Source organism: Syngnathus scovelli, chromosome 4 (assembly GCF_024217435.2).
Source record: "Syngnathus scovelli strain Florida chromosome 4, RoL_Ssco_1.2, whole genome shotgun sequence".
NCBI classification, from domain to species: Eukaryota; Metazoa; Chordata; class Actinopteri; order Syngnathiformes; family Syngnathidae; genus Syngnathus; species Syngnathus scovelli.
This window is the reverse complement of record NC_090850.1, coordinates 17,451,873-17,464,579: the sequence shown is the minus strand read 5'-3', so window position 1 is coordinate 17,464,579 and position 12,707 is coordinate 17,451,873. Positions and strand designations below refer to the sequence as shown.

The following is a 12,707-nucleotide window of genomic DNA, read 5'->3' as shown; positions in this document are numbered from 1 at the left end:
TCCCGCCTGTAGATGGCATCAGTTGCTTTAGATTAATCCAGCCTGTAGATGGCAGCAATGAGGCCTCTTGCCTTGAGGTCAACATTGAGGTGGGCGGAAATAGTTTCGATAGGAAACGCGAGTACTTCCGGGTCTCCCGAACCAAAACAACTTTACCCCGCAGTGACTTTCCAATGAATTTGTCAATAATTTAAAATTTGTCGTTTTACAATGAATGCTGGACTGAAACACTGGAAAGAGGCGGCTACTCTCATTTTAGTCGCGGGTCAGAGGCTCGGCGTGAACAGTTTATCCACGCCGGGTATTGCGCGTTCTCAGTCGCCGGTTAAACCCGAAGGACAACCTCGGGTTCCTCACCCGTTTGACTACGATGTTTTACTCCTTAAACGAAGTAGTAAAAGCGGGTTCATGCCGAACGCCTATGTGTTCCCCGGTGGTATGGTGGACTCTTCCGACTTTTCCAGTGAGTGGTTGGACGTTTTCAGAGCTTTCACAAACTCTCCCAACTTTGGCTTAAGGAGCGTCCAGCAGCCACCGGAGACGAGACCGCCAATATTTGCTACAGACAGGCTCAAATTGGGTTCGCCTATCCCGGGAGAGGTCGCATTTCGTATCTGCGCTTTGAGGGAGACATTCGAGGAGTGTGGCGTGCTGCTTTTTGTGTCCAAAAAGGAAGAACTGAGTTTGTTAAATAGCATTCAAGACAGGCGTGCCACTGATGAAGTCAAACATTACAAAGTCAACGAGATTTGCAGCGATGAATTGAACAAGTGGAGAACTTTGGTGAACCAGAACCCGTCAAATTTCATCAGGATGTGCAAGGAGTTGGAGGTGCTGCCCAACATCTGGGCCCTCCACGAGTGGGCCAACTGGATGACCCCTGAGGGACAATATGGCGTGAAAAGGTTTGACACGGCTTTCTTCATGTGCTGCCTCGAGGAGAGACCAAATGCACTTCAAGACCAAAAGGAAATTCAACACTTACAGGTGACACATGCAGATGTGTGTGATGAACTTGTTTGTCCATATGTTGTCAGTTGGAGGAGGGAAACAATAGTGGCAATATAGAACTTCTGAACTTGATTTGGGGTTTGAATGAGATTGCTTGATTCTGAACACAGCCAGCCCAGTCAGTCATAACACACTTTTGCAGCAACATTATCCCAGTTGTCTATTTTTATTTCCTCTCCTGAAAAGGTATCAATATGGCACATTCATAATGGAAAAAGTAAGGATGGGCGAATACTGATACCGGCCAGGAAAAAAAAGTTCAGAAACGATATAATGTGGTCTCATGATGTAATATCACTATCACCAGCTATTTCAATCTGGGTGTGTAGACTTTTTATATCTACTGTAGCTCACCTAGAGTGTCAATGCATCTCAGTGGTCAACGCCCTTGGAAATCCTGCGGAGCTTCCGGGCTCGCGATTTGTGGATTCCTCCCCCGCAGTTCTACGAGCTGAGTCGCATGTGGCGCTTCCCCTCGCTGAGCAACCTCAACGCGTTTGCCAGGCGACGTGGCGCCGACGGCTGCGAGCGGTGGCTACCTGTTATCTTCCTCCAGGATGACAGCTACATATCAGTGCTGCCAGGTGTGCGATTTGTCACCCCGTGACTGATGTTTCCAGTTTTGAAATTTTTCTGCTTTTCTCTTGCAGGAGACCAGCTGTACCCATCTAACAGTTCAGAAGCAACTAAGGTGGAAACAAATGGGGAGAATCAAAAAGGTTCTAAATCTGCACTACATCGCTTCTTGATCTCAGACCCGTACTGTCCAGAACTGCAGGTCAACATCATGCCCAAGTACAACCACACGCTGCCTCTTATTGGACCAGTGGACTCCACAACGCTTGTGTGAACAAAGTAGGAACAAATCACAAACACGGACACTCAGAGGGAAAACACACCAAGTTTTGTGGGTGTACTCACATGAAGCTGTTTGAGTTGTGCCAGACTTTGAAAACGATTCCCCCTCTCATCACTGCCCTCGGCTTCGTCCCATTTAAGCGTGCCTTGTATTGGTTATGCAACACTGGATTTCAAGTTTCTGAATTTTGCGGATTATTTCTTATAGTTGATACCACAGTGCAATGAGTCAGTTATCATGCAGAATTTTCAAGGAACCAGCAAACACTCGCTATTCGCAATACAATAGGGTGGGCCATAAATTACCATGTGTAGGAAAAAATAATCGTTGGACAACTGTTTTTATCTGAAACATTTCAAATGATACATTTTCATGTGTATGACCCACCCTATACTATCCTAAATTTCACTGTACGGTGCTTTCCTCTGCCAAGAAAATTCCGTTTTCATCACCGCTTGTTTGTGAGTTGACTGTATTTCGACACAGCGAGTGTTTTCATTCAACTTATTCCCCCACATTGAAATCTCAATTTAATAATAACATTTTATGCATATGCAGGAAATGGGTACATTCGTTGGTGTTGAGCCAAGTATGAAATTCTTGAGTATAATATTGCGGAAGCTTCAAAAACTGCAACTTCATTGTCGGGATTCACCACATCGAGTGAATTTTATTTTTTTTTTCATTATAACGTTCATGATTATTCATTTTACTACTAACGAAAAACACAAATTGCTACCCCTGAGCCTATTTCAAGAAATTGCTACTTACTAACCAATCAATGTTTAATAAAGAGTATAATTTTTTAATCTACTGAAAATAATTAAAAATAAAGATTAACATCAGACTTTCATGCAGCCAATATTTATTTCAGAAAAACTGTCTTTATGTATTTATGTACAAAATTTATTTGACTGTCTCAGCATCCAATCCTGAGAATACTTCCTGTTCTGTGGGTATTTATTTGTATTATGTTAGGATCTTGTATTTTTGGTGTCATTGTGATTATAGTATTAATACAAGAAGCACAATTTATATTGGATTTTATATTTTATGACGAAAAATCAAAACTAATTGCATTTACTGTGTGTATGTAAATGGAAATATACAGTAACAGCACGTCGTGATGCATCACAATTTTGTCGTCGTGTGTGTGCGCGTGCGTGCGCGCATGTTCATGCCCGAGCGTGCATCTTTGTATGACAGACAGGCTAAGTTGAAATAACAACACTCAACCTATGTGCTGTTTGCCTTGGAGAGTCAGTTGAGGGTTACCATGGCAACTCCACAGCCTTGGAAACCCACTATCTTTGTCGGCGGTGCTGCGTGTGGCTCGCGTCTGTGTCGAGCACTCTGTTTGGGTGAAGAGTCAGTCACCTGTAAACCACCCTGCATCGTTAAAGTTTAATTCCGCTTTTTAGGAGGAAATTCTAGAATTTGAAAGCTCGCAAAAATATTTAGCCGAAATAGTCTCCAGTGCCGACGTCCTTCACGCTTCAAAAACCTCCAGGCCAACATTTTAATCTGTTCCCTTTTTGCCATGTTTAATTAATCACTTTCATATTTTTGGATCTTTTGGAATTTTCTTGAAATGAGAAACAAGATGCAAAATTGTGTTCATGCAGCAATCTTAAGTACTTTCTGGCACGCCACAAATCTTTTTTTGTCAGAACTATGATAAGCTTGAAACATTTTATCTTTGGTGTCTCTAATGGAAAATAATTCACTTTTCAAATGATGAATTTGTACTGCAGCCTTTATACAGCCCAACGTTAACCAAAAGCGTCACAGCACAATTGTAAATGAATTATTTTTGTCTCTTTTTCCATGCATCCACTTTCAGCTTCCCACTAACCTTGAGCGGTTGTATTTTAATTCATCGGCGCCCCAGTGCACTCTTCCTTCAAGTCTTAACATCTCCTGGGCTATTCCAGGAATACCCAAATACTCTTAGAAGTAAAACCATTAGCCGGGCAGATCAAGCGTCTCCATTGGAAAATTGAACAGCATTTAACCCTAAGGTGGTTATGTCCGAGCTAATAATCGTCTGCTTAAAATCCCTTTGGCTTTACAGCGTTTACCGTGTCACGGCTTGACATTTGGCACTTTTAAGACCGAGATGATTATCTCAAATGGTAATGTGTGGAAGACAAAAAAAGGCATGTATTTTTGGAATCATTTTATTATAATAAATATACCCGATTTATGTACATTATCTGACACAGATGACTCTTTGTACAAAACCTCTATTCATATATACACACACGTACACATGTCGCAATACATACTGTACATTCAACCCTGAAAAGTAGCACGAGCTTAACAGTGAACTGGTGCATTATTTAAAGACCGTGGTGATCTTGTAAAGGTCCACAAAAAAACTCTCTGATAACATAGCATTGTGATTTGATGTGCAACAATCTGTCTTCACCGATTTAAATGGTGCGGACAACCTTTGACATTATGGAACAGAGCTAACTTTTGCCTTTCATACTTTTGCCCCGGTCAGTTGGCTACATTTGCTCTAAACAAGTCTAAATGTAAAGCATACTTAGTAGTCAGGCCACGTGAGCTCTCCCGCTAATCCACTTGGATTACATGCCGCTGATGGCCAGATACTGCCTTAGCAATTGAACACATTTATGAAGACAGACTGGCGAGAAAGGCAAAGAACACACAACGCGCTATACGCAACCTCATATTGGTCCACCACTGAGAAAGAACCCATCCAATTTGTCTTCTGTACTGTACCACAAATCGTAAAAGCTTTAAATTGGTTGAAAAAAGATCTCCAATGGTGCATAGCATATTGTCGTGTGTGAGGTATGACATACAAATCATGCCTGTCAGTGTCTAATGTTTGGACTATCAGTTTGTTGTGTGTCTGATGTCCCGCCATGATGTTCCTTGTGATTGTGTAGCAAAGCCCAACTGACCTACAAGGACAATAAATTTTAACTTCTATACACTATTCATATTTTTTTTTCTCCATTCTATCTTCTTTCCCAAATTTTAAACAACCTCCTGGACCCTAAAAACAGGCCCACTTTACCACCAATTGTGCCTGATGGGCAGTCTTTTTTTTTTTTTAAATCTAGTGCAAATACATTGACAATTCAAATAACTTACTGTCAGTTGCGAGTCCAGTTTTTCCTTGCAAGACCACAACAAAAGTGCTGCTTTTTGGATGCACTCTCTTCCCTCCAGTGATGATCAGGGGCAAAAGGAGCAGTGCCCTACAATGTCCAGCAGATGGCCTGTCGTGTATATTTAACACAGAATACTGATCCAATAGCAAAATTGTCCATTAAAAATTCCTTATTCGGCTGTTTGGGGAGTGAGTTCCACAGTGTGTGTCTGTCACAAGGACATCTAGGACACAAATTTATTTGTATTGACCTAAGAGGCATAAATGATTGTGCCCCATTATTTCTACTTAGCGACAAGTAGCTGTGTTGAGGCAAATAAATCTGCACAATTCTGTTGGCAATGCTTTAAAGGCGAATAGGGGCCACATTGAAAAAAAAAATACTACAAATAGAGTTGTAATCGAGATTACAATACAATTACTATGAGACTATCGTAAAATGTTTTATTTTCATTGTGGCCCTATATCATCGCCAACATTCCTGATTGTGCAAGATTAATCACAAATTATGGTTTTGTCTGCAATTTGGAAGATCATTTGAACATCATGACAGTAAGAGATGCTACTGTACTGTAGTTAAGTGACCCACTGTGCACCACTGCACCAAAGGGCTGAAGCCCTCCCCTCCAGGGACGGGCTGTTCTTCAGGACATGTTGATGACCAGATAGCCGAGCACCACCGCCACGGTCACGATGACAAAGAAAACGAACACAGCGCAGATGGACGCGAAGCCCGTGTCGCCGCCACCTCCCCCCTCCTCATCCTTGGGTTCCTCCTCGCAGATGGAGATGACACCCACAGAGGAATTTCCCACACTCATGTTGGACTTCAGCTCCGCGCCCGCCTCCTGCTTGGCTTCCACGGCCCACGGCGCCACCTGCACCTTCATCTCCATCTCCTCCATCATCTGGCTCACCTGGCCGATCTCAGCTTGCAAGTCCCGCAAGTCGGCCGTGTCGATGTTGCTGTCTGCTTCGTACTTCATGTTCTGCACGCTCATGGCGCGTGCCGCCACGGTGCTGGTGCTGCCCGTCATGCCCGTCTGGATCAGGTGCCTGGTAGGCACCTTGAGCGGGAAGTCCTGGCCTATCTCCAGGGAGCGCTTCATGTCCACCTCCAGTAGATCCATGCTGCTGGAGAAGAGTACCCATAGCCGCTCGTACTCGGCGCGGTCCTCCTTGCTGATGCTCTTGTCTTTAAGCAGAGAAGTCAGCTTAGTCCGGTTGGCCACGGCCAGCTCCTGCGCCTTTTTGCGGGTCCGCTTCAGCTCCTCGCGCAAGTTTTGCGAGTCCGACGTGCTGCCCAGAGCCACGACCAGGTGTCTGTAGCACGCCGTCACTTTATTCAGGGCATCCAGCATAGTTTTACACTCCTCTTTGCCCATGGCTGCTCACCGACGCGCTCTCTCCTCCTCCTCCTCCACAGAAATATGACAAACAAGAGAGAAATGGCGATCTGCGTGGATCACCTCTCTCCTATGCGAGTGCACATTCCTTTCTATCCTGCATGCTGCTGCTTCTCCAGGAGGCTTACGCGCCCTTAAATGGGATTTAGCTTTTCCCCCTCGCTCCTTTACGCACGGATGCGCAATAATCCCGCAATGTGTTTCTTAAAAATATCCACACTTAGCTACAGGTGGCAAAAATAAGGGGCGCCCAAAAAATCAAGTCCGTATATTCTAAGGTAACGTCGGAGAGTCATTCGGCGTTAAAGAGGGAAGACAGCGTCCACTCGACATGGAGACGTTCACCGTTTGATTCCGTGTCTATTTTGGTGTCGGAAAGCGCAATGGATGATGTTTAAATGCCACTAAGCGCCTTCTGTGGTCACGTGTGCGCGCAGAAAGCGATGTCCACCGTGACGGGCTGCAGAGGAAGAGGGGGAAGAGTGCGAGCGAGCTCGTTGATTGGCTCGCCAGGGTGCTCGTCACGTGAGGGACGCACGCAGGCGTCATTGGGTTAGGCCAGTACAGTACCGGAGATCCCATCAGCGTGACTTGTCGCCTTCAGCGGCTTGTGCGGTTTTTTTTTAGTCACTGCAACAATCGGAGGCGGCCAAAATACGCACACACTGTAGAGTAAAAACGGACTCTGGTGATGGGAAGTAAATCAGTGGTGAGATGAAATAGGTTAGCGAATTTCAATTGTGACTTTATTTGAAACATGTTTCATTTAAGGTTAAAATTGAATTATTTTTTAGAGCTTATGCCTTAATTAATTCCACACTGTTCAACTATGTGATCGAAAGGAAAAACAAATATGTCTATTATAAGGACAAGTTCATTGTTGTAGTTTTTTTTCTAAATAAATAAAAAAAATGTAATAAATTACTGGATATAATCGACAGCCATAAAAAAGAAATAATTCCATTTCTTATCCCAGCTGTTCTTGGGTGAGGTACACCCTGAACTGATCGCCACTCACAGAGCACATATAGATAAACAAACCTTCACATTTACAATCATTTATCGACGATTGACACATTTTAATTCATCTAATATCTATGCCTTTGGAATTTGGAAGGTCGTCCCAGTCAGTATTTGAAGAAAGCCCATGCATGACTCCATGCCCAAGGTTTCAACTGTGCCCTTTTTGCGCAGACACTTTACCCCTCCAGCGGAGGAGTTGGGTTGTTGCACTGCCGTGTTGTTTACCTGCACGGGCCCCGCTGTGTTGAGAGGTGGCAAAGGCACAACTTGGCGTCTTTGCCCTGTTTGCTCTTTTTGAATTATTGAAGCGGATGGTGCCTAATGATCCAGTGACAGCGGTGTAACGCTAATGGACTTGAGCACACACACAGAGAGAGGGGAAGTGAAGGAAGCTCAGGTTGTTGTCCGTGTCGTATATCGCCGGCTTGTGAATAATGCAATGGTTTTACTTGGATTGATGTTTCTGACATATTTTTTAAACAGTAAATACCCTACACAATCCGTTAAAATCTGATACAAGAGATTTTTCAGAGTCTGCATTACAAAGATTAGAATCTCCAGTATTGATTGATAAATAAGTCAAGGTACTGTGGCATACTATGATTTTTTTTTTTAAATTCAATTACAAAAATAAAATAATTTTTTCTCCATATTCAAATTTATTGCAGTGTAATAATAGAGGCGAGGAGTCAATCCTTGGATCCCACTTATGCCAACGTTTTTATTGGTTATATTAGAATTTTTTATTCTGGTCAGATTTTACTTTCAGTATTATTTTATTAGTTTTTATCGTGTGTGTGTATGTTTTATTTTTTTTTATGAGTTTTAGAATTTGTTTTAGTTTTTTGATATATGGAGTCTTTGTCAAGTGTAAGATAAAAAAAGGTCGCTGTTTTGTAATAAAGTAAACTACACCCTTCTTTTATTCCAACATACAAGTGGTACCAAAATGAATGCCTTTGAAATTACCCCGAAAGCTCCTGGACTGGATGATATTAATTAAAAAAGACTAAAACGAATGACATTTTCATTATAATTGGAGTTAGTTTTATAAACAGAACATAGTTTCAATTATTCTTCCTTTTTTAAGCAGTGTAGTTTTTATTTTTTTCATTTTCACTGCCTATAATAATCTTGCTTCTAACACCAAAGTCAATCTTTGTCTCTATTATTACAATAAACACCGCGATTATTTTGTGTAAAAGTAATCATGTCTCCTGCTGTCAATCTAATTGAAGTATTATTATCTGTTGCCGCAGCTCTTGTACAGCTCACCGTCTAATGAGTGCAATTCTGACTGCGTCTGAGATGTTTTTGCTTCTGACTCAACAAATACCTGCGTCCAATTTTTGGGTTTTTTTCTTTCAGTTTGGATTGTGGCAGCTGCAATCCTTTCAATGTGTCTCCATAGCAACCTGTAACCTCTTGCTGGGGTGCCTTCGGTTATTTTTCCCAAGGTAATCAACGCATCAGCACGATAGATGTTCTATTGAGAGGAACATTTTTCAAGCTAGCGGGGCGCATTTGTGCATTCCAATCCTAATGCCCAGCCTTACCCGAGACCAATTGTCGGCACTGATAAAATGACAAGGCGTTTTAGACTGAAGAGTGTGGGGGATGAGTCAGATGCAGCCGGGTCGATGGCTCTCGGACTGATCGCATCAGTGTGATTTCCTGCACGGAGGAGGCTCCTTAAAGTGCCCTCAGGAAACGCTCAACGGCAAGGCTTTCGATTGTAATGCAAGAGGTCAAATGCCTGCGGTGTAATAGCGTGAACATCCTGATAGTTTGCCGAAATATTCAGACCCGAATTAAAGCGGTAATGTCTTCCCCAGGCTACACTCTATTGTTGTGGTGTCATAAACTAGACACATTAAAAATGTCTGGCTTGTCGTAACCTTCAAGTCTAACAGCGTCATTGTAAGCAAACAGAGAGCACAAAAATGTGACTCATTGCAGTGATTTTATGAACTGCTCACGACAGATTTAAAGTAATATTTGAAATTCTTGAGTGACTCAACTTTTGAGGCAGACACCAATCTACATAAAATGTCGCCCCATGCTGTGTCACAAGAGACATGTTTCCCGTCAGGAGCAGCATGATTGTAAGGTCATCTGCATTTGTCACAGGGCGGATACAACCTGTCCTCTGGGGACACGAGAGTGATCACTCACAGAAGAACCCCCGCATTGTCTCATTCGCAGCAGCTCCTTGTGAGACACACACACACACACATGGCATTACAGACCACACACCAATCCAATGTCCTCCATGTCCAAATTTTGTAAACACGCATTGTGTGATGTTTTTTTAAAGCATTTTTTTTTAGCAGCACTTTTAGTGGCAATGATATCAACATTTGTGTTTGCTGTGTAACATGTCTTCCCATCTTGTCTCTGACCTTTCAAAATGGCACCAGATTTGTTTAAGCATGTAAAAAAAAAACATCAACTCCAAAGCTCGCCGCATTTTAAAACTAATTGGGGTGTCAGTGCTTGTTTACTCAATTTGGCTGAAAATTCATCTTGACATCTGCTGTGAGACGTTTTTCATTTATTTTTTCATGATAATGGCCTATCATTTATGAAGCTTGTTTGACCTGAAATAAATATGAAAATGGAAGAAATCCTAACCAAAGCCACAACCACTCAAGAGTGTAAAATGAACTTTTACATCCTGACACTGATGCCGTAAATGATGACTGTAATCCAGATTAGCGGGTAAAGATTTTGAGATTATCAATATAATGCGCACTAATGCATCTTCTGATGAAGGTTGTCAACCCTCGCAGTCTTCCTTATCGGGCATTTAAGCAGGAAATGATGGCAACTTTGCACGAGATGTGCTGGTCAAAAAAGGATAGCACCGACCAGGACGTGACACAAATCTGCTTCAAGTTTCCATGAAGGATCCAATCCACCCATAAAGAAACAAAGCCTGTAGCGCCCATCTTGGCAAGACTATAACTGCGGGCATGCGGCCTCGTGATTCTCGGAAACTGAGTTTAGAATGTCCCATAGTAACTAAAGCTGTTTTTAACCATACCAGTCTCTGTAATTCAAAGCATTTGACATTTAGTATTCAAACAAAAAATGGCGTGGCACCAAACACTTACACATTCCCCAAAAAATTGTGTTTGTTAATTAACTACACACAAATAAAAAAAACAGGTTTTCTGGGTGTAAAAACAAGTGTCCCAGTTTTTAAAGTTGGATTATTCCTGTGTAACCAAATCAGTCAAAACAAAGTAGGATTTAACAGATTAGGATCTAGATTGTTTATGTGGTTTTGGAGCTCTTTGGTTAAATAGAGACAGATATCTGAGGACCTCAGATGAAGACTATTTGTGGTCGACCATACGAGGAAGATTCAGGCTGGCTGGTGCAGCGGTTATGGAGAAAGAGCAAGTCTGTCTTTGTTGAATTATTGATGGAGGGAGCTCTTCGTCTGTGTGGTCGCTTCCACAGTGCAGTACCAAAGAGCGGCTTGAATTGTGAGCTACCTTGTGAAGGATTTCTCCTTGTTTGATGACACACACTCTCTCACACACACAGACATGCTCTCGCAAATTGATTCACATCTCTCTCTCAGCTCTGAAGCGCAAGCAACGCTGACCTTAAAAGCCCTCTTATGATGTTAGAACTTTTTTTTGATTGAGGCATGAGGTGTAAATGCGACCAACTACACTTTGTGGACAAAAATATTAGAACAAGATCTGGAAAACATAACATCTACAGTGTACATCTGCAATTTCCATCCATCCATCCATCCATCCATCCATCCATCCATCCATCCATCCATCCATCCATCCATCCATCCATCCATCCATCCATCCATCCATCCATCCATCCATCCATCCATCCATCCATCCATGGAAAAATATTTCTTAATTTATTCTGGCCACAGGAGGACTAGCATGGCCTAGAAAGACATTGCCCATCCCTACGTAGATATAAACCAAACCTAATCGATTAATTAGCCGATTTAAATGTGTACCCGTCCTGTTTAAATCCGTCCAGAATTTGTTCCAATCTATTTCAAAGAATGAAAAGACTCTTCAGAGTGCAACATGGTAACCCAGCACCTTTTCCATGCTACGTCAAATTGAGCCAGAAAGATCCGTGGCATCTGCCAGGTCAAGGCTTACCATTAATCTTATCACTACAAGGTAAACTTTAGAAAAGTCAAGGAAGGTTTATCATCATTGTCAGACTTGGAGAGTAAACTAAAGTTTATTATATTATTGTGATGGGTTGATAATTGGGCCTTTTTACAATAGTTCCTCCGAGGATTTTTTTATTTTTTATTTTTAAGAATTACATGGCAGACCGGAATAAATGCCCCCACACCTGATGCAGTAGTGACTTACCTTTTCATTTCTGCATTAAGGCTGTCAAAGCACATTGACTTCAACAACATGACTGCACTATACTTAATAAAAGCACAGCACTACTGGGCTGTATTCTTCTGAGTTTATTGTGCTTTCACCAACAGTTTTTTTTACATCCAAACATGTGGTGAGGGATGATGGCATTGAGGGCTAAAAGGTCTAGAGGGCCTTTGCACTGTTTGCCCCCTGCACTTTTAGCAAAGCAAGGAGATTGAGTTTGTCAGAAAATCCCCTCTAAAAGGCTTCTAGCTTGGATTTGTATTGGCTAGCCGAAGGTGGATGCGACATGGATAAGCCTGTGATAAGTCAGAGGTTGCGACATTGTGGTATGTGGTACATTGTTGTCCTTCTTGCCGCTTCCCGTGCCCCAGGGAGGAAATATTAATAAATAGATGATGTGTAAATATTCACAGTCATGCTTGTCTGACTGGAGGGAGGCTCTTTGGAATTTCATTCTGGATGGATGGACGGACAGATAGATAGGCACCAAAGAGTTTTCATTTCACCGCTTCTCACAACATTTGCTTCTTTTTTTACTGCAGCAGATGTGATGCCTGGTCCAAAATCTGTTTTGGGCACAGTGACAGTTTAAAAATTCACGAAGACAAGCCTCCTTTCCCTCGTTTATTTTTCAACAGATATTCCCTCAAGTTGCATGCCTATTTGAATTGCAACAAGGATAGTATTAATAACAATGCATTGTGCATTGTGCCCAAACATAATCAATATACAGGGGTTCTATTCTACGCCACTGTGTAATATTACACACTTTAAAACACACATTAATAGGTCAGTATAATTCAGAAAAATTAAAATGTCTCTTTGCATGAGATAAAGAATACCTGCCCTTGAGTATCGATATATATTAG

General features: G+C 42.1%; 2 protein-coding genes across 2 annotated transcripts; one reads left to right on the top strand and one right to left on the bottom strand.

Moving 5' to 3' along the window:
- Positions 1–86: 86 nt before the first annotated feature.
- Positions 87–2,989, top strand: nudt19 (nudix (nucleoside diphosphate linked moiety X)-type motif 19). The gene is made up of 3 exons (XM_049719050.2): positions 87–987; positions 1,388–1,595; positions 1,662–2,989. The coding sequence occupies exons 1-3, from the start codon at positions 211–213 to the stop codon at positions 1,859–1,861; spliced, it is 1,185 nt and encodes a 394-aa protein (XP_049575007.1). The 5' UTR covers positions 87–210; the 3' UTR covers positions 1,862–2,989.
- A 1,045-nt stretch (positions 2,990–4,034) lies between these two features.
- On the bottom strand, positions 4,035–6,868 carry si:ch73-167i17.6 (regulator of G-protein signaling 9-binding protein). Its single transcript, XM_049719053.2, has one exon. The coding sequence runs from the start codon at positions 6,401–6,403 to the stop codon at positions 5,663–5,665; it is 741 nt and encodes a 246-aa protein (XP_049575010.1). The 5' UTR covers positions 6,404–6,868; the 3' UTR covers positions 4,035–5,662.
- Between the last annotated feature and the right edge of the window lie 5,839 nt (positions 6,869–12,707).